This window comes from Nanorana parkeri, unplaced genomic scaffold (assembly GCF_000935625.1).
Source record: "Nanorana parkeri isolate BGI_ZX_2015 unplaced genomic scaffold, ASM93562v1 scaffold67, whole genome shotgun sequence".
Lineage (NCBI taxonomy): Eukaryota > Metazoa > Chordata > Amphibia > Anura > Dicroglossidae > Nanorana > Nanorana parkeri.
This window is the reverse complement of record NW_017306335.1, coordinates 1,103,326-1,125,420: the sequence shown is the minus strand read 5'-3', so window position 1 is coordinate 1,125,420 and position 22,095 is coordinate 1,103,326. Positions and strand designations below refer to the sequence as shown.

The 22,095-nt window shown below is 42.6% G+C and overlaps 1 protein-coding gene across 1 annotated transcript in view; it reads right to left on the bottom strand.

Annotated features, from left to right (window-relative positions):
• The window catches only part of SLC6A12 (solute carrier family 6 member 12), a 37,744-nt gene that overhangs the window by 15,468 nt on the left and 181 nt on the right, over positions 1-22,095 (bottom strand). Inside the window, exons 2-3 of the mRNA XM_018576442.1 lie at positions 13,746-13,960; positions 634-768 (exon numbers count right to left, since the gene is read on the bottom strand). Coding sequence (XP_018431944.1) covers positions 634-768; positions 13,746-13,956 — 346 coding nt within the window. The 5' untranslated portion in view covers positions 13,957-13,960. The remainder of the gene's footprint in view (positions 1-633; positions 769-13,745; positions 13,961-22,095) is intronic.

Here is a 22,095-nt window from a genome sequence, read left to right as displayed (position 1 = left end):
CACGTGATGCCTAGCCTCCTTGGCCAATAGACAAAGTCAGGAGGTGAGTCAGGTTAAACTTGGCTCAAGTTAAACTTTTATAGAAAATGTTGGGATTCGCGTAGAACTTTAGCTGCCTGCATCTCCGGACCTGATGGTGGTTTTGGTATGCATGTTTTCATAAATGTGACCTCTTCCATGTATTTTCAGTTTGAATTGCCTTTTTGATAAGTTAACTTTATAATTCACTATTTATAAATCAACTTGGCAAACACAACAGGCTTCTATTGCTTTGTTCTTTGAGTCTAAGTGAGTTGCAAGACTTTAGAAAACAGCGTTCTTGGGAATTATTTGAAAATGTTGGCAGCTATGCAGGATATGTATTGTAGCACTAATGTGAGTGATCCCAACATCCAATATCTGTCTAAAACTACAATTTCCAACGTGACCTGAGAGTCATGTCACTGAATACAAAGTTGGCATTTGTTTTTTCTTGTCACTTGCCATTGAGAAATTGGGACAAAGGTTTCCAGCCGCTGGCAGCGTCTTTATTTGGCTGCTTTGGGGCCAGAAATTCCCCCATCGGGTCGTGTGAAACTGGGTGACGGAGCTGAATAACGAATGGGGGACAACAATGGGACAAACCAAACTGACCTTCTAAGAGGGGGCAGATTTTCCTCCAGGCGGTGACGCCTCCCTGGCTGGTGTATTGGCCCAATGCCGTCTCCAACAAGAAGACCGGAATGCCGCAGGTGAAGAGGAAGATGAGATAAGGGATGAAGAAGGCTCCTGAGAAAACAGAATTAATTAACAGATAAATAACATCAAATTAAAAATGTGACAGGCTCCATATAAAATACAATGGACCTCATTTACTGAGATTGCTGAAAGGGTTGGGTGATGCAGCAGGGACAACATTTGCCAAAATTGACACCGATCCACATGAGCGTGTGTGATTCGAGAGCAGAAGCCACTAGATGCATGCTATTACCTTCACTGTGTGCCTCTCTGATTTAGTTTCACCTTGTTTCTGGAGCACAACTTCCCTGACTTCAGGGCTAAGTCTTGTCAAGGACCACCCTACTGCCCAGGAAGAGCCTTTCAGGGGCCATTAAAGGAGCTCTCAATGAATACAGCAATTGGCTGCTGGCAGGGTTTGACCCCAAAGTTAGGTTTTATCAAACAAAGTGAAACTAAATCAAAGCAACGCAGAGGAGACACTTCTGGCCAATAAATGTAATAGGCATCTGATTAAAGCGGCAAATTTAAAGTATTAAAAGTAAATTTTGAACTTATATTAATATGTCAGCGCTGATATGAGATTTTAGTGATTGGGTGTACTTTTGTTTCCAGGGTAAAATCATGTGAGCAGCAGTCACCACAAAGAGAACAACTTTATCTGACATAGTTTGCAAGTCACAACAAGCAAGAAATGTCACAACAAGCAAGAAGACAATAAAAATACTTGAGAGAAATGGTGAATAAGTAAATCTGTCTATAGATAGAATACAATGTTTGTCCAGAGATGGTTAGATTGGGGCATGGTCACCACTCCAGGTTGGCTCAGATATGCCCACTGCAGTTCTCATTTGCGCTGAGTGGCCAAATTGACAGATTCTTCTGAAACCTGTAAAAACACGGGAAGTACACAGAAACCATGCCGATAACCATTCTAGTGGGCACCGAATACAAGACCCCAGCAATATAATTCATCACAACTAACCAAAAAGCAATTGTAAAGCCTCCATCTCCGCACCTTGTCTAGAAAACTGTAATCAAATGGTTCTCGCAAACTACAGATTGCTTTGATGATTGGTAATGAGGATGTAATTAGCAGAGGGACAAAGAGGATTGGAGGAAACATCCATTCTCCCATATTTTATTACATTAGATCTGTCAGCTAATATTTACCAAGAAAACTATACAAGCTGCAAAATAAATTATACTAAAGTTCAGTAAACATGTCAGGTTGGGAGCATCCACCTCCCAACTTTCTGAAATGGTAAGAAGGATACTTCTTGGTGGTAATATTTAGCAGGCCGTACACTAAACAAATTTTGTTTGTTTGTTCTGCTAAATCGGCCAAAATGTAATCTGTGGGTGGCCCTGCCGGCACCATGCAGCTCGACCAAAGGCCATTTTTTGGATGGGTGAAAAATTGCTGCAGTCACTTGTAACGGGGTCTTTTTAATAGCCTTGTCCCCAGGTAGCTAGGGGTTCCTTTCTGTCCATCACCCTAGCTTAGTGGGGGTACACAAACAAGCTGTGGGAAAAGTTAAGGGAGAAGAGAGCTAGAAAGGAGAGGTCTGTTTTTGTGAAGGATGAAGATCTCTCTGACCATGATGTAGTAGCATGGTGTAACGTTTTCCCTAAAGAGGGATGCATTGAACTGGCCATGAATGAAAAAGAGGGAAAGAGTCATTCCTTTGCCTGTCAAAAGTATAGACTAGACTAGACCCTGTGAGTAGAATGGTGAGTAGAGGTTTGCGCCTCTCCTTCTGGTGCTAATGTGAAACCCCTTGTAGAGGACAGACGAAAGGTGGCCATACACTAGTAGATTTTCGAAAAAGAACTTTTGATCGACTTTCTATTAGTTGAGGGGGTCAAATTGATCATCAATTTCGCCCATAGTGATGAAATAAGTCGAAGGAGCAGGAGGGAAAATTTCTCGGAGGAACGTCACTCTAGCAGTGAATGTGGTTTTCCCCCAGGAAACACTAGTCATTCAAAAATGTAATGTTAAAATGAAACAAAATTTCATTCGACATTCGTCAAGTCTCTGATGGCATTATTGGGTGAGACAGATCTTTCAATGGCAAAGGAAGAGTTCTGAAATCTACTGGAGTATGGCCAGCTTAAGTGGAGAATGTTCTGTTCTGTCTTATGGAAAGCATAGTGCTCTGCACTGTAAAGATGTTATACCATATATCTGAAGATGTAAATAATTTGCAAATGGCAAGTAAAGGTTTGTTTTATGCAATTAAGTAAGCCAGACTGGTCTCTTCTGGAAGATAACAGTGTTTCCAATACCTGGGAAGCAGAGACATTACTCTGCGGAGTCGATGTCTGAAAAGGAGCAGCTTTCCTGCTTTAGCTGTTTTACTTTGGATTCAGCGGTTCCTGAGGTTTCTTCTGATGTGCAGGAATGGGTGGAGACCTTGGTCTCCATGTCAGAGCTTTTGAATGCCTCCCTCCGCTCTCTATGGTATTGTCTCTTCCTGAATCGTGACTTCAGAGGAACAACACCCTGATTGGACCCTATCTGCTGTGCCACATTTTTCATCTTCTGGCAATCAGCTAACAGAGAAACCAGTGACCCCGGAGGACCCTGCAGTGTCGGACAAAATCCTGAGCGTGCTTGTCTCTGTGGTGGGGGGCAGCGAACCTGGATCTAAGGTAATTTCCCAAGTGGGCAGTAAAGATTCGTCCATCTGGAATAATATGGATTGTCAGCAAGTAACTGTGCAGAAAATGAAGCAACCAATGGAACCCTATTACTGTGTTTTGATTTTGGGGGATGAAAGGAGCATTAGCAGCAGGTATGCCTCCGCTGACCAGGAGGTTACACGCAAAGCATTGTCCGGGGTTGTTGCTAGTACAGAAGGATGGCCCAGCTGCAGCAGTTCCTAAATATGCCTGTAATACTTGAGTATGGTATTGAGTTACCTTATGTGCCAGAAAGTTTCTTTGATAGACTTGATTGGGATCATCAGGCCCTTTATGAGAGGGCTGTTTTAGAGCTTCTACAAATACCAAAGCTGTACCGGAACAGACTGCCTGACAATCCAGCATATAAGGATTGAAAAGATGTTATACTAAATATCTGAAGATGTACATAATTTACAAAATTCAAGTAAAGGTACACAAGCAAGCTGGACTGGTCTCCTATTTCTTCTGGAAGATAACAGTGTGACCAATATCTGGGGAGCAGAGACATTAACACCAGTTCTGGTCAGGGATCAGGCAGTGGCCTAGTAGAGGAAAAAGTTTTTAAGGTCTATGGCCAGTTTTAGACTAATAACACATCCTGCAACCCACCTCTCCCATCAATCAAGACTCAGAAAAATTAAATAAAGACACAAATATGCCCACATGGTGGACATGGCATAAGTTTATTTCCCACTGCAAGTTGCAAATTGACCATTGTGTATTGGCCAAAGAGTTTGACGTGACCCTAGACAATAATAATATAAAGGTTAGGTTTAAATATTACAAGGCAAAATTATTTAATAAGGGTGTGGCCCCCTTTGATAGTAAAGACGTAGACAGAGCACCCTGTCTGGTTTTCATAGGTAAGGTGTGAGATGCCAGCTTGGCTTAATGCCCAGAACTGGCTGAGGGTAAAAAATGGAATTGAATTAAAAAATGTGAAGATTTGCTATGTTATGAGAAACAAAAGGATCGCTTCTTACACAGAACTGTCAGCTACCTCTAGTAACAGCTCCAACACACATTGACCATAGGGCTGCTGTGAGCCCACCATTTTAATGAAAGGGGGCTGGGTCATACATTTTTTCTAATTATTGGCTTTTGTGACTCATCTGACAAAGGCTATGCACTGCATTATAGGCATTCTTTATTTCTTGCACATAACCTGTGGAGTTTTCATTCAGAAGTTCCCAATTTGAGAAGTCTGCAAATGCCAGGGATTGTGTATATTGTCAATATTTTTATATCTAAAGCTTTCATAAAAATAATACCTGATGATCCTACCATTAAGGTCCTTCTGTAGACAATTCCTGGATGACAACACTCTATTCCTGACTCCTAATTGTACTATTAAATTGTCCCCCTGTCACATGGGCTTCCCTCACTTGAGACTTCAAGTGGCCGTCCCAACAAGATGCTGTAAAATGCTGCAGGAGATCAGCAGCACTGAGATGTAGCAAGGGATGAAAAAGGGGAAAACAGAATTTTACATATAACAATAACAATTGTTTATGATGCACAGTGCACATAGCAAACTACTGTAAATGTCATTCAGTTAGGGTTTACATCGACTTTAACTGTTGGCTAGGCTAGAAACAATCCAGATGGACACAAGATCTTGTGCTACATTGTAAATGTAAGATACAAGAGTACAACAAGTAGCAGTCTGCTAACATTTGCCACGTTCCCAGGGTCTCAAAGTTTGGACAAGTTATTATTTCCCATGTTGTATTCATGTGCTATCATACAGATAGAAGAACATAGATAGAAGGAGGATGGAGGATAGGCCTTAAAATAGGGACAAATGGGAACCATGCTAATATTCACCAAGACATCTGTGATTACATGGATATACACTGTATATGTCTGCAGCTGCCAACGTTGTTGTAATTCTAGCTAGCTCCTTGCTAGGGAGGAGGTGATGAGTATGCTTCTCTGGAATTGTTGTTCCTGGAGATGATTTTGGTTTTTAAAGCTTAGCAGCTGTACAGTTTTGATTTCCTTTTTCCAAGTGCTAGATTCATTTATTATCTATAAATCCTCTTCAATCCTATCCATACTTCCACTTTGTGATAATGCGAGGTCACACATGTAACATGCGTTATTCTGTTATGGTGCACTCCAGCACACTAGGACAATGCAGGGTAGTGCATTGCATTACAAAAAAAAGGAAAAGGATCTTGTTTGATTCTTGGTATGTTAGGGTGAGTTGACAGCCCATTCATTTCAATTTCCAAGTGGTGTGAGCAGCACCAACATGTCAAGTCAGAACCGTTATTGTGCTCATCCTCCCTGCCAAAGATTGAACAGAGAATTGCGTCTGACAGGTGGTCACTGTCCATTGAAAACCAGCCTAAATACTAGACCACACAGAAGATCCCTTGGAACTCTGCACAAATGCCTGATGTAATTCCTCTCTGCTTCCAGTCTCAGAAAGTTAGTGAAAATATTGAGATGGGAGCAAATTTACAAATTGTTGCTAAACCAGAGGCAATTGTACAGAGTGGTGGCCCACATGTAAGGTTCTTCAACACCTTCAAAAAGGTGATGGAACCTTGTTTAAAGACTCCTGTGGCACCAACAGAGTATGGATATTGGAAGCTGTGCTTCTTCTTAACAAAGACCCCTGTCTCATCTAGGGAGGAAGCTTTTGAGGCCCAGAGAGATCACGCCTCCTATGTTCTCGAAACGTGGGATATCCCTGAGGTACATAAGTAGCAGAGATACACTAACAGATTAAGAGGAGTTTAAGAGGATCTATTGCAGAAGTGATTTGCAGCTTAAAGCTGGGAAAGCGAGATTGCACAGCTCTAAATTATATTGAAGCCTTGTATGCTGTATACAGAAGGGTAGAAAAGAGTTCTGATTTAATGTACAAGTCTGAACACACCTATCAACAAAAGGGAGAGAAGCTGTCCAACTATATTGTCCAATATGGTAAAATCTTATATCACATTATCCAAAAGAAAGGAATCCCAGAACCGCTGATAAAGTTAAACTTAGTCAAGTTCTACAGGTAGCTTCCCTAACCATTAACCATCCTTTAGTTCTGAAATTCCTGTTGAAAGGCTCCAGAGACCCATCTATTCATCCTGAATTGGTGAAAGATATCATGGAAGAGAAAGCTTTGTTGGAGGAGAAGAATCAGGAGTTCCTCTCTGGCATGAGATCACCTCCCAAGAAGGAAAAGATTTTCATGTATTCTGCTTACATGCTAGACATATTTCCTGAGGAAGATGTAGATGAATCTGGTTCTGAATCAAGCTCTAAACGGTCAGGGAAGATATGCATAAGATCAAGCAATGATGTCTCACTGATGTTCAAAATGCTGTGGGTCATATGGTTTAAGTTTAGGTGGGGATGCAACAATCTCTTACTGATGTTCAGAAGGCTGTAATTGCCTAGCTTCAGAAAGAAAGACACCAGGAGTAGCTAAATCAGATAACACCGAGCAGCTTTCTGAAAGGAAATGTTATAGCTATAGAGAAGTTTGACACTTTAGAGCACAATGCCCAAAGAGACTAACCCCAGATACATTAGAGAAAATCATTCAGGCTTTGAAGGAAATGCAGTGCCAGTAGCCATCGGGAAACTCCAGGGGGCAATGGTAAAATAGCCAACTAAGAGCCCAGTGGTAAAGCGCTCCAACAAACTGAATACTAAAAGAACAACAGGAAGCGCAATAGGACAATAACTGAGCCTACTGAAAATTCACTTTAGTGGGTCAGAGATAGCAGAAAAGCAGCCCAGAGAGAATCGCATCTGCAGGAAAAACTCCAAAGCCAAATAAACTAAACTGGATTTGTCACAGCCACTTTCTCAAAGTTTCTGAGATTAGGATGCAGACCGTGTTATGGACACGTGCACAGCTTACCATATTATACAGAGATTTGTACCACAAGTAATTGAAACATATGCCACTAGGAAACTAGAAGAAATGAAAATCGGGGGCCTGAGCAATAACAATTTCACAAACATTATGACTACAATTTCCTGCCTTTGTTGTGGGATCTACAGAAGCCGTTGAGACTCTGGCAGTCATATGCCCTTGGCCAAGAGAAGACACAGAAGCTTTCAGCTTAGTGGGGGCAAATACTAATTTTGTTCAAAGAATACTGTAGCATCTGTTAACTCAGAACATCTTGCTCTACATTCAGCATTGTGACCAGTGTTCTGCTCTCTACAACTAAAGAATGCTGATAGGAAAGAAGAGGTGGGCCACATGTGATTACTCATTGGAAGAGAGTATGTGGTTCCTCCGGGATGTGTTACTTGCATAATAGCTGTGGAGAGCACTCCAATTCCCATTTCATGATGGAAAAAGACCCAGAAGTGGATTTGCTGCCAGAGTTTGAGCTAGTACCATGTGAGCCGCTAGAATGATGAAGCAACTTTGTGATACTTTGTTGGTTGGGCTGAAGAATAGAATAGAGGAAGTAACTCTATAGTTCACCAATCTAAGGTGCTCCTGGGAAATTATGTTATGCTGTTACTCCATTGCCTACTCCAGTCCTGACAAGTGGCAAGACTAGTGTTGAGTTAAAGTTGGATGTTGTAGATTTGGGAATAGATAGCTAGATCAAAAAGATTGCTGACGAGGAGGAAGAACTGTTTTTCAACAAGTGAGCTGGACAAGGAATGTGCAAAAAGGCACAATGTCACATCAGGTTGAAAGAAGATTCACCCTTCAGACAACACTTCAGAGAACCTTAGGGGATTTGAGAAAACACATGGAAAAGCAAAAAGCTGCAGGAATAATTAGAAAATTCCATACGTTTATATGTCTCTCCAATTGTTGTTAAAAAGAAGAGTGGTGATTATCGTACTCTGAATCAGAAAACTTTTCCTGACCAGTACACTACCCCCAGAATAAAAGATGACCTGAACTCACCGATGATAAGCAAGTCATTGTCATAGTGTTCTGGACTTAAAAAGTGACTAATATCAGATCCCAAAGCACCCAGAGGATGGAGAGAAGACAGCTTTTAACTCTCTTTTGGGATTCATGAATTTGATTGCACGTCACAAGGCTTAAGTGGTTCACCTGCTACTTTCCAGAGGGTGATGGAGAGAACTGTAGGGGACATGCATTTACATGTCCTTGTTTATCTGGATCACTTCATTGTTTTTGGGAGGACTCTTGACACCAACAGAATAAGAAGCAATATGACCAGAAGATGAATTTACATGACTTACAACCTAACGATAAAGTCCTTCTTTGGAACCTAGGCCTGCATGGAAAGAGAAAGCTATTTAATCATTGGGACTCTCAAATTCACATAACCTGTTCACAGTTGCCCAACATCAAATTATCGTAATAATATGATGCTTTTGGTAGAGTCAGAAAGTTAACTCCTGAACTCAGACTGGCTCAGCGCAAGCCAAACTCTTGGCACTGGCAGTCCAAAAGATTAAGGTGCAGCGTAAACATCACAACACTCACAACAGACAGAACAATATCTATTTTGAGCTGATGCCTTAAGAGAATACTTCATTTGAAAAACCTGAAAGTGAGAATTTAGAGAATGCACAACGTTCTGAACCAAATTTTTCCCAAGTTTTGAGCCAAGGCCTCTCGGAACAATTAGGCCTTCACACTTATAATGCCTAACATATCGCCCAACAAGCTTTGACCACTGCTCACCATGTTCCCCTAGCCACATGTGTCATCACCAAGTGGTGATACCCTATCCCAAGCAGTTAAATGAAAATAGAAATAGGTGGGATGGGGTGGTACCTTTTTACTGTAAAACGTCTGTTTAGTTAAAGGTTTGTTAGAGATAATGTCACGTTCAGCCCCCTCCTCTCCTCCTCCAATCAGAGAATGTCTAGTATTCATTAAAAAAATACAAGACATTTTGTTAATGGGTATAGTAAAAAGGGATAAGTGATGTGACCATAGCACTGTACAGCTCAGGAGACATCGCTCGCTCTTTTAAGTGCCTGGAAGCTGAGCGTTCTGTGCAGTGGACAGTGTGCTGCAAGGTTTTTTTATACTTTGCAGCCGCTCTCTGCACATGACACCCTGCTTTTTAATGATGTGACCGATTCCGGCACTCAGGATGAGTATGTCCGTCGCTGTAGTCTTCCCTGCTGAGGAGATGCTGCAACTCGATGATCTTTAGCTCCCAGTCCACCCAGTCACTAGCCGAAACCAAGTGTAGGGTAAAACAAAATCTGCTTTATTGAGCAACTGTGCAATATTTTATGCACAAAGTAATCAGATAAGATTGTAATCACATCACGTACACCCTGCCCTCCTTAGACATCCTGACTCCTCAACCCCGCCGGGGTCTAGCTGCCCAAGAGCTCCAGGTGGCCGCAGCAGGGGTCCGGACAGACAAACCGGCAGGAGAATGTCATTGCCTCGAGCTACTGACACTCTTTTGATAAAAAGGTTACCCGGTATAACATACTTAAAAATAGCCCAACAATAATACACACATCATCCATAAACTGATAAACAGGTCTTCACAATGGGATTATCTCATGAGTGTCTATCGTATGTTCATTTACTCAGCTACACCTAGTGTCAGAGTTAAATTAATCCCATTGTTAACACAATCACATGAATGGACAAACTGTCACAAGTTCACTGGGAGTCTAATTCCTCCAATTAACCGATTAATCAAACTCAATAATCGGCTAACTAATCGATTTTGAAAATAATCGTTAGCTGCAGCTCTAGTCCAGAGTTAACCCCTTTGGTGTTGCTTGATTCACACCCTGTATCTTTAATTGGCACAGGGTGACTTAAACATAATGCCAGGGGAAAGACTTGGCAAATCCACTCCACACATAAATCTGGGTTAATAGTTCCAAGGGGTACACATACACAGCAATCCTCTGGGTTCCAGGAACAGTCCCTCAAGTCTTAGTTCCATGTAACCCCAAGATTGTCTGAGGGGGATCTCCATATTCCTAGGGCTGTAGTCGCTGGGAAGGAGGGTGGCCCCCAGGCCCCTACAGTAGCCCAGGTCACGGTGGGCTCAGTGACAAATGATAATTTACACAACCTTTGTGGGTGTGTAAATTATCATTCTGCCCGGTGTGTGCTTTAAATGTTTATCTAAGGGCAAAACGTATTATTTCACTTTGCATTGAGTAGGGAATGGTTGCAACCTGTCAGTTGTTTTGTGGCCATTTGTGTTCCATGCAAAAGATTTCCAAGTGATTTCCCCTCACCTCCTGTTCTGATGACAACTTAAAATGTTGGATTCCTCATCACTTTCAGTCTTGGTGACGTTGGTCAACAGGGCAAATAAAGAGGATGGATCTCCCTAGCAGAGATAAAAACGTAAAAATGTTCTAACTACCCTTATACTAGGGTACAGAACTAAAAATTATTAACAGGTAAACGCACTAATACCTCAGTAACGATACCCTATGCTTTCCCTTTAAAAGATCCTCCTCTGTTTACCCACTGGGATCAAAGCTGCATTGTGTGTCGGTGAATTTATTTACCCTGATCTTTCATTGTGGATGTTTTTTGCATGTTTGCCGTGAGTTCCTTAATATGTTATTTTTTTCTGGATTTTATAGCCTCATAATTTCCCACCCACAGTGCTGGAACTTTATAAATCGCGCTCCTCCCAGCATGACGTCCTATAGACATTATGCGCCTTTAGTGTTAGCACACACAACGCTTCTTATAAATCTGGAACAAACAGCAGAGTAACACCCCAGCTCTCTCTGTTCTCTATTGTGTCACATTAACCTACTCACAATCAGAGAGCCATAGCCAGTGAAGCCTTCTGGAGCGGCACCATTAAGCTCTTCCAGCCAGGAGGCAGTTAAAGCGGCCCCACTTCCAGCCTCGAAAAGAACAACCTTGAATGCAGCGGAAACTTTGTAACAAAACAGCCTGAGAGGCGATCCGGAGTCCCATTCTTCCGCCTAACGAAGTGTGAAGCGAGCGCGGACTCCCCGCGGACACTGAAAGGGTCAATCCAGCTTTTCTCTGAAGAACCACCCCATCTACGCCCTATATATCTGCCTCCACCGTTGCCAGGCCCAACAGAGCAATGGGTTAATTAATTATGTATCATGCTGCTCGCTGATGGGTGATTAATAGATCCTATAAATAACTTTTGTGCTTGGGGCGGACGACCCTCGACCCCCGCCATGATCTGAATGGATGACAAATGCTGGGAAATCTCCCACTGCCACCAGTACAAATGTGACTCCGGCGGCATTGTATGTTATGGGTATCACACAGCCCCCCATCCAAAAAAAAAGACGCACTTATAGTAAGAGTCATGCGATGCTTATCAGTGAACTAGAAAATGTCACCAACTTCTGCAACATTGGCCAAGATTTAAGGCATTTCAATACTTTCCCGCAATAATTACTGCTCAGGAAAGCTTATTTAAACTCATGCCATGTATAGGAACAAGGCTGTAGCCTTGACAATGTGGTGCACTCCTAAACTGCTGCATGCTGCAGTATGGTTGCTACTTACACAGTGATAACCAGTGAATGCCTCATCACTGCACCAAAACTGTCCACTCAACAGCAGTATTCAAAGCCATTAATGTGACCCTAAGCTTTGCCCATGAAAGACAAGGTAATAGAGTCACCAAAATTCCCATTTTACCCCTCCACATACACTTAAAGTCATATTAAAATCAAAAGGTTTTTAAGCTATTTCAAATGCTGATGAAATGACTTACAATGGATGCTGCTACTTGATGTTTAAAAGTTTTAGTTTCCTACAGAATCTGTTGGTCTATTGGGCACTGGCCCTGATATCCTGTTTCAGGGTGGGTCCTTTCCCTTGTTGGGTCCTATGGAACTACCCGTGTGTGTGATAGTAAGCTGTGTGCATCTAGACAAACACACAGACACAGCAAGGACATACACTCCCCTTTCTCCCTCTTCTCTATTCCCATCTAGTATGTGGACAACTACTGGAGACTGCTCTGTCCCTTGTGATCTTGTACTGGTCAGGAAGTCCAGGGAAGCTGAGCTGAGGGAGTTGGGGCTGTTTGGAAACATGATGACTGTAAGTGCTTGGGTAAAATATAAAGAAGTACTTTGCTGGGCAATGAATATTTGTTTAAACTGGATTCATTATTCATAAAAAAAGTTTGAGAGTTTAATATTAATTTAATGTCCCTTTGTTCCCCTGTCAATCTGTTTGCCTATGAAGAAGAGACCCTGTGTCAGGCCCAGGTGGATGTGGTCCTAGCTTACACAGGGCTAAGGACTCTCCCTACACCACTATGTGACAGTGCTTGGCCCTAGCAGTTGGTCACTCATTTTTGGAGGAAGGGAAATGAGTCACATGGCCCATTCCCAGAAGTACGGGTTTTTATTTTTGCACCGGAGTGGCATGGAGTTGAAGGGATGGTCAGTATAAACATTTGGTTTGACAACTGATATACAGTCCTGCATCAACCTAAACACACACTGTTAGGTTAACTAGCTTACATTAAATGCCCCCGGGGGTAATGTAACATTACACTGTATGCTAAGCTGGCCATAGAAGGTTCTGTGCCATTTGGGCATTCCGTATAACCTATATAAATTATTACGCATCCTTTACTGCTGCCTGTGTCCCCACTAAGGAAATTGACACCCAGTGACACCACATAAATGAAGGGGACACAAGTAGTAAGAGATTAATTTTCTCATTTAAAGAAAACCTCCAGTTTAAACCATAGCTTTGATTTATAGTGGCAAGGCCTTGAAACTTTTTTAACGTAACCAGTAACATTCTAACTTTTTTCCTTGCAGTAAGCAATCAGCTAAAAGGCATTCTAGGTATATATCCATTTATCCATCCTTTATATCATGAGCCCCCTTCATATCAGAGTCCCCTTCACATCAGAAGCCCCCCTTCACATCAAAAGGCCCAGTTAATTTTCACATTAAAGCTCTCCTTATATATCAGAGCCCCCCCTTTCACATTAAAGCTCTCCTTATATATCAGAGCCCCCCCTTTACATCAGAGATCCCCTTAAGTGTCATTTGAAGGCACCCCTGACAAAACCAGAAGGCACACTGGTTGGGAAAGGCTGGCCCATCTTATATATAACAGAATAAGGGGAGCTCCTGTTGCATTGTGGGAGTTATTTATTGTTTACTATGTGATGACTTTGTAAAGAGGAAGAGCAGCTTTATGGAAGTCCTCCGTTTTGAATTCTGGTAGAAGCTTTAACCCCAATGTTCTATCTTTCATGACGGGATTTGTGAAATTCCATTGGGGAGTTATAATGTGGATAATTTTATACAACTATTGCTTTGCAGTGTTGTTCTCTAAGCCCATATAACACCTCTACAGCCTCTTGCTGGATGGAGATTTCATGGTCTATGATGTGTACAGATGAACTCACCGCCTCCGTTCTTATAGCAGAGATAAGGAAATCTCCAAACATTCCCCAGACCAATAATTTCACCAGCAACGGACAAGACGAATTCGACTTTATTGCCCCATTGCCCTCGATCCTCCATCTTCCCCTCCGAGCCCGGGTCCTTCGATCGGGCGCAGAGGGCGTCTGACTTCTCGGCCTCATTCCAGGCTTCCTCACAGTGCTTGCGACCCATCACCCTGCGGGTTAAAGAAGAGGGGCGTTATTCAGGATCAGCTGCCCGCTCCACCATGACGTCAGTGGGACAGAGACAATTAGGATTGAATTGAGTCATTCATCAGCGGCAAAGAGACCGCTCACTGCTGTATAATAGAGAGCTGAGGGGAGAGGACAATATACAATGTGACCGGAACATAAAGAGGACAGAACAGTCACACATTGGCATTAGAGTTATAAATAAAAATACAAAAATATGGGGCTTAGTCTTTAAAACTTTTCCAAAGCCAAAACTTTTGGGGGCTTTAGATACACTCCAAAATGTTAGAGTTATCACCAGAACATGAATAGAGGGGAAATCTCCTGATGGGGGCACCTGTTTCAGTCAACTGTCTAGGAGAGGATTTCCTCTCACTTTGGAGAGATTTCCCTTTCATTCCTCTTGTGTCTCAAAGACAGGAAATCGAAGGTAATCTCCCCAATGAAACAGTCAATACAACTTTCAAGCTGCAGGGACTGTAATCCACATACTGTACATGAATTCTGTCATTAAGCCCTGATGAAGGGGGTGTGATTTGGAGCCCTGAAACGTGTTGGCAACTCTACTTGGATTGTATGACTTAAAACAGTGTAGCGCTCCTACTGTATTAAATCATATAATTTGTATCTAGTGTGTGGGCACTTTGGAAAGTTTCAGCAACTTAGGTAATTTGTGAGATAGGGGGATAGAGGGATAAGGGCAAGTGCAGAGGTTTTTTATTATATCAACTCTACTTGAATGTCCCCTAAAAGTGGTATCTGGACTATTTTAATTGGCGTGGTGCTTCAATACCTACATCTACTTGCATGCAAATGCAGTCTGCTTATGAACGCCCGCGCCTCCAGACTGACATCAAATCACAAAGGCATTTTTACATTTGCATAACTCCTCCCAAGAGACAATCCACTGCTTACATCAGGACTGAGGGCTCTTGAGAAGAATACTAAGGCAGGGTGCCGTGATGGTTTCAGGAACCTATGTACAGCACCATGCTGGCCCCCCCCACCAGCAATGATGTGCCTGCATTATATAGAGAAGCACAGATACTCTGTGATAATGTCACTGGGTGTAAAATAACTCATGTAATGAAAGCAAAATAGTTTTATTTCAAAATTTGTTCATAGGGGGGGGGGGGGGGGGGGGGAGGCGCAAACCTGCACAAAATACAAGCGATCCAGCAGCTTGGGGGGGGGGCAGGGAAGGCAAAATATAAGCAGATTAAACTTCAGCTTTATTGTTTTCTTTGGGTAGACCATAGTAATGATTTGTATATTTGTATTTATTCCCCTGCCCCTTTGAACACCCGACAGTGGGAGTCATGGAGCCCAATGTGGTGATGGAAGGAGGAGGAATATTAGATCAGAAGGAATATTTGTTATAGTTTCTGATGTGGTTTTGTCCAGCTAAAATCTCTTTGAATTAATTCCCTTTGATGATAAGCTGTGATCCGGCCCTGTAAACATATTTCATGTATTATGCACAATGTACTCACCGGGTTGGGCCTGGCATCTTCCTACTGTCCTGCCGCATAGCGTGCCTCAAAGAAACCAACTCTACCTATTCTGATGCACGGGCCGGGCCCTCCTACTCATCTTGTCTTGATTTGTGTTGTAACTGTAATGCCTTCCTTATATTGTACAGTGCTGCACAAACTGTTGGCGCTATATAAATCCTGTATAATAATAATAATAATGATGAAATCTATTTGGTTGCTGCACTTCCTTTCCTTGCTGTCCCTTACCTAATAACCATTAAAGAGAATGTCTCTGGGAAGGTTCTCATTCATCCAGGTCATGGTATATCTGTAAAAAATAAGTCAAGGCAACTGGACTTGCTGTATTTTTCTTGAAGACATTTCACTGGACATCCAACCAGCTTTCTCAATTAAGAATGACTTGTACAAAAACTCTCCGGGAATAAATATGGTGAATGTTGCTCCAATTCACATAACCTGTTAGTCACAACCAGGTATTCATATTTTTAAATAAATGGCTTCATTCACACATCTTTTGAACCAGTCCACCTCCCTGTCTAGGATGCGTACTCCACTGTCTTCAAAGGAGTGACCTTTTTCTTTTAGGTGTAGGTACACAGCTGAATCCTGACCAGAGGGTTTGGCTCTTCTATGCTGTGCCATACGCTGGTGTAGCTGCTGTTTTGTTTCACCGACATACAATTCTGAGCACTCCTCACTGCACTGGACTGCATACACAATGTTGTTTATCTTGTGTTTTGGTGTTGGGTCTTTTGGGTGAACCAGTTGTTGCCTCAGTGTATTGCTGGGTTTAAGGGCTTGTTCCCACCGAAAGCGTGTGCGTTCCAGAGCAGTAGCTGCTGGAACACACCGCGATCACTAAGAAACTTCTCCCCGCGTTTTGGGGGGGGAGGGGGCGTGGCGGTGCATTGAATTCAATGGCATTGCTTCCACGCCCCGGCGCCTGCAGTGCGATCGAATGCATGGCAAAACTTTGCCAGCGTTGCGGTCGACTGCAGACGCAAAAAATAGGGCTTGCTCTTATGTGCATACTTGAGAGCGGCTCAGTTTGGAGGAAGACCCATCCATGTGGTGAAGTAACTGACAAACGGGAGGAGGATTTGATGTAAGCGATTTTTGACCTGTGTATATACATACAAGGTCCTACCAATTCTGGTGACTTCACAGAGAGAAGGCAAGCATTGTGGTAGACCAGCATGTTTAAAACTTACACTGCATTCACATGGAGCAATCTGGGACACCTGGACAGGAACCTATGGATTCTTGTGGTAGGAATGTCAGGTATCACGCGTTTCACCAATCTGACTTAATCATAGAGTCGCCTCTATGATTAAGTCAGATTGGTGCAAGCGTAAGAGGTTGCACACATGGGGAGTTGTTCCACAGCATGTATTTGTTATTTTAGTAAATAACTGTTTTATCTATGGTGATCCAGGGAATTGCGGCTTGTTTTTGAGAATAATTGTGATACACGGCGGTGGTGAGTAGACTGCCTGCGCCCGTGGGGGGGTTATTCACAGTTGGATGGGGTCTGAGGATTGGAGCAGTGGACTGTCTGCATTATGAAGTAAAAAAAGCTGTGAATTTATAAAAATCCCATACTTTGGTATAGTACACAGCAGCTGAAGAGAATATTGGAGACATTAATGTAAGCACGGGGATGTGTATATTAGCGTGGATAATTTTTTGATATTATTATATTAATGGTTGTGTGCTGTTGGTGACGAGTAAATGTTGGCACTAAGTAAACCTGCGCATACACATGGACGTAAAATCTCAAACGCACCCAGTCTGCGTCTAAAATATTACGTCCGTTCAAATGTGCGGGTTTACGTAGTGCCGGCGTATACCCGGCGACAACAGTGTACATCCATTGACTTTAATGTGAGGCTGTAAGCCATTTATGGTGTATGGGAGTCTCCGTCTGTGTACAAGAACCCTTGAGGCAGGGGTGGGAAACTCCAGCCCTATAGCTGTGCCTTAAATACAAATCCCATCATGCCTCTGCCTGTAATTGTCAGTCTTGCAATGCCTCTTGGGACTTGTAGTTCCACAACAGCTGGAGAGCCGGAGTTATACACCCCTGCCTTAAGGGCTTTCAAATTACTTGATTCGATGATGGCGAGATTGAATGCTCTGACAAAGGATTCCAAACATTCAAACAAGATTCTAACAGTCAAAGGGCCGGGTTAATTCACAAAATGACATACAGTAGTAGTATATTGGCCAATGTTTTTTCAGAATCCTCAGGCAAGTCTAAAAAGCATGCCGTACATTTGCAGAGGAGTGGACACATTTGAGACATTTAGGTGATTCAAGAACTTTGTAAAACGTTAACTACTGTCTGCCCCGGGGACACCTTCCAGAAAACCCTCTACACTCCGTTTAGTGTTTGGAGTACAAGTAACAGCCCGAAAGTGACATATTCCATAATGTATTTCGCTCCGTCCGTCTGTTTGGGGTCTGCAGAATCCCCACGTGATCCATTCCCATACTGACAGCGCGCCCAGTGCTCACAAACAAGCAATTCATCAAATCCTCTCCAGATGTGCACAACGGAAGTCAAGGAGAGGTTCCCACCCTGTCAGATCCCCAGAAAGAGAGAAACATGAGAAGAGGACACCCAGGATAACACCTAACACTGTGTATCAGAAATAAGTAAGGTGTGTTTCTCCAGATTGAGAACTACAAGTCTCAGCCTTATACTCCAAGTCCCAGCATGCCTTAAATGGCTTAAGATGTAATAATCACAGAGCTGCGTCTACAGTTTTTCTGCTGTAGAAATAAAAGTCCCAGCATGCCATATCTACCCATGGCTATTAAACAGCATGCCATATCTACCCATTGGATTCTATTGTAAACACAATGATACTTTGTGTCCACCAACATTTGTTCTAGATCAGGAGTGCCCACAATTTTTTGTGTTAAGATCTACTTTTCAAATGACAAGCTACATGAGATCTACCAACGAAAAAAACCTCCCTCGCTCTCTCTTTCCTGGCTGTCTTTCCTTGCTCTCTCTCTCTCCTGGCTGTCATTCCTTGTTTTCTCTCCTGGCTGTCTCTCTTCGCTCTCTTGGCTGTCTCTCCTTGCTCTCTCTCCTGGCTGTCTCGCCTCTTTCTCTCTTTCCTGGCTGTCTCTCCTTGCTCTCTCTCCTGGCTGTCTCTCCCCGTTCTCTCTCCTGGCTCACCTTGCTGTATTTTGCAAACAGTGTAATGCAACAGGCTGTGTAAACTAATATTATTTGATGTAATACATAGCACTTCAACCACCAGTATCCACCAGAAAGGTGTTAGGGAGCTTGGCTCAGCAGACTCAGGCTAATAGGTAATCATGTGTGCACAGCTAAATAAATATACCAAAATGGAATAAAGGGGCCACCATTCACACCCTTCGTAATCTACCAGCATCAGCTTTGAGAGCTACTGGCAGATCACAATCTACCTAATGGGCACCCCTGTTCTAGATGACTGAAGTGTGGAATCTGAGTTCAGGTCAGCTCTATTATTACCTGTGACCTGGAGCTTCCCTTTTACTTCTACCCAAAAGCTGTGCTCGAGGGACACAAAGCAGCACCATAATGGAACATGCACCTCTATAAACAAGTAAGCAATGGCAGCACCATTCTATAATGACTAGTGTCCATTGGAAGGGAAATACCCCTTTAAATGCTACTATTATTTGTGAGCCCCCTGGCTTCCAGCACTTCCAGGGCATGGCCTTTCCCTTGACTGGCTGCCACATTGTCAGATTATTTCAGTGTTTTATTGCACAACTGCTTATACTGTAGATTGCACTGTATAACGGCTTTCTAGTGGTGTAAGAGTGGAGAGAGCAAGGTACGCAGCAAGGTGAGTGTCAAGAATGGGGTTATTGCTATGAACAGTTTTCAGGGCCGGGCTGATACACATTACTGAAATAAAATCATTCAATTATGTTTATGGATTTGATGATTTATTTCTGAGGATGTTTTTCTGCAGTACTCTCAACCACCGGTGGAGGGAGGGTTTCATTTTCCTTCTGTATAGGAGCTACCCCTCTCTTCCTTCCATTCATGCCTGGCCATACCCACAGACATCAGATGGAGGTCAACCCTGCTAGTACAATCTGATCACTGAAAAAGCTTTTGATAACTATGCACACTCAGATTAGCTGAGCATGCATGTTTATGTCTATGAGGCAAGTAGAGTGGAGAGCTGTACATCCTGTGCCTGTAGTACCCCAAGCAACCACCTGAGGTACTACATTCTTCTGCCCAAAACATGCCAGTTACCAGTTTCCTGGGAACAGATAATATGCAGGGTGTGACCTGACACTCAGAAAGGGTTGTGTCTGCGCCCTGCCCTTTCCCCTTTAACTGCACCATGATGGCTGACAGCACAACTTACCACAAAGCGGAATACAGGAAACTCTTACTGCATCATGGCAGATTTATCTCATCCTTCTGTTCAGCTATGGCATGCCAAGAAAGTGACGAAGACTCACACAGGACTATTTTCTAGAGATTTTGGCACTTGTCCCCAACTGTTGAGGCTCCCATAGATATTAGTTGACAGTCTAACAATCGGGCTTTCTTTATTGGCCTGTGCAACAATCCAAAATCTACAGGGTAGCGGCAGCCCCAAAGAAGGTGAAAAAAAAATGATCTGGAAGGTTACAGAACCTTAAGCATTCCCCAGCGCCAGGATTGTCTATGCAACTCCATCTTCTCACTCCATTGAACTGGTCGTACGACTACAGCGCTCCTAGTAAGGAAAGATTCTGTGAGACAAATCACATCGGTCAGCAGTGCAAAGCCAGCCTTTTCCAAGGACAGAAATGTCCAGGGGCAAATTTTTAGACTGAGAAGTCATAAACAGGTCAAGATCTTTAGACCTCCAAATCGAACGATGGTTAAGACTGTAGAGACACATCGATAAAATCTCTGTTATATGGAAACAGTCCTTCCAACTTTAATGCTCCATGCTTAAAACTTGTCCGGGATGGGCAGGAAAATCTCAAATGTATCCTTTCCATTCTTGGTTCTTCTCAGCAGATTCAAAAACTTCACTCATGGGTAAGCCCCTGTTTACACCTGTGAGATGCAACATCACACGAGGGGAGCAGCGTGTTTTTGGTGTGTTGTGGTAGGGTTGCCTACCACATCTAAATCTCAATAAATGAAGTACATGACCCTTGTTTTAAAAATTGCATTGGACCACGGGATTGTGGTGTGATTCAACCCACATGACATGTCTAGGTGCAAGGAGTGCCATTAAGAAATAGTGGTACCCCAGCACATCTAATAATATCAAATTAGATGTGGGAATGCACACATCCCTGCAATGTGTAGATGTGAACAAGGGTTAAAACAATCATTTGAACTTTTGCACAACTTTTCTTTCATGCAATATTCTCATATCAGAGTGATATGCGCTGATTTTATCACCAATTGCAACATAAACAGCAAGAAGTTAGCAAAGATAATCTTTCACTTTTCACCCTGAGTGCTAAAACAAACAGCTTTCATTAGACGTCGCTGCATGTGCAGTCCAAATTGTATTGAACCATGCCAACTATTCCAGTCGATTGTTCGAGGCGTATTCATAAAGTGACAAATGGAAACAGTGATCATTTGTTCCTTTTTTAGTGCATTATTCGCTGGACTTAAAACACATTCGCTGCACGGTTTACCCACTTCACAGATAGAGCATTTCTCACCAACATCTGTTCTTCCTGAAATTCAGGTCATGGTAGGATTGGCCGTTTTAATAACAAAGTGACTGTTACGTGCAACAGTTTGTACAGTAGTTATCGCTATCCAATAATCAATTTTATGAATGACTTGTTATGCACACTCGTCATCATCCTCATGCCCCCCTGAAAATCGAGATTCCAGATGGGATCGCCACTTGCCTATAGTGGCACATATCTTTTTATTTTGAGGGATATGCTCTAAGTGTGTTCTAATCTTTCACAATCAATGAATCCCTCAAAGTGATCAGAATCATCAATATAACAATCTTTTGTGGTAATAAATATTTGATAGACATCCCTTGGCCAATGTTGGGCGCAAAATCGATTGGCTTCACTGTTGTCCCCAAACTGGGAATGTCCTGCTCCTCTCCCCTCCTCCGTATGAATAAACATTTATTTTAGAAATTGGAGCATGCATATTTATGAAAAGATCTTCAGGAAAAATAACTTTTGGTGGTCGTATTAGCAACCAACGCCTGCGGCCGATTTAACCTGGATTGACATAAGTTGCACAAGAACTGCGCATAGTCATATCTGCACCCCGATGCCTTTTGGAGTGCTGCGTTTTTTAGTCGTTCCGCATGCTGCATCGTAGAGACCCATGCGGCAAGTGTGCTTTCTATTTCATTCAATGATGGAGTGCGTATATAGATGCAGGAACAAGAAAAGTTTGTAAAGACAAAACTTATTTTAAAACGCCCGGTCGCCCACGAAAAAAGCATGCAAAAAAAAACGCAAACAAAACTTCATAATGATGCCAAATGGAAATGCAAATGTTTAAAATTCTCACATATGAGGAACAACCCTCCCTTGCTTTAGGGCATTTGCAAAAAAAAAGCGTTCCCACGAACTAACACAGCTCACGTCTGTGAAAGTAAAACTTTTGA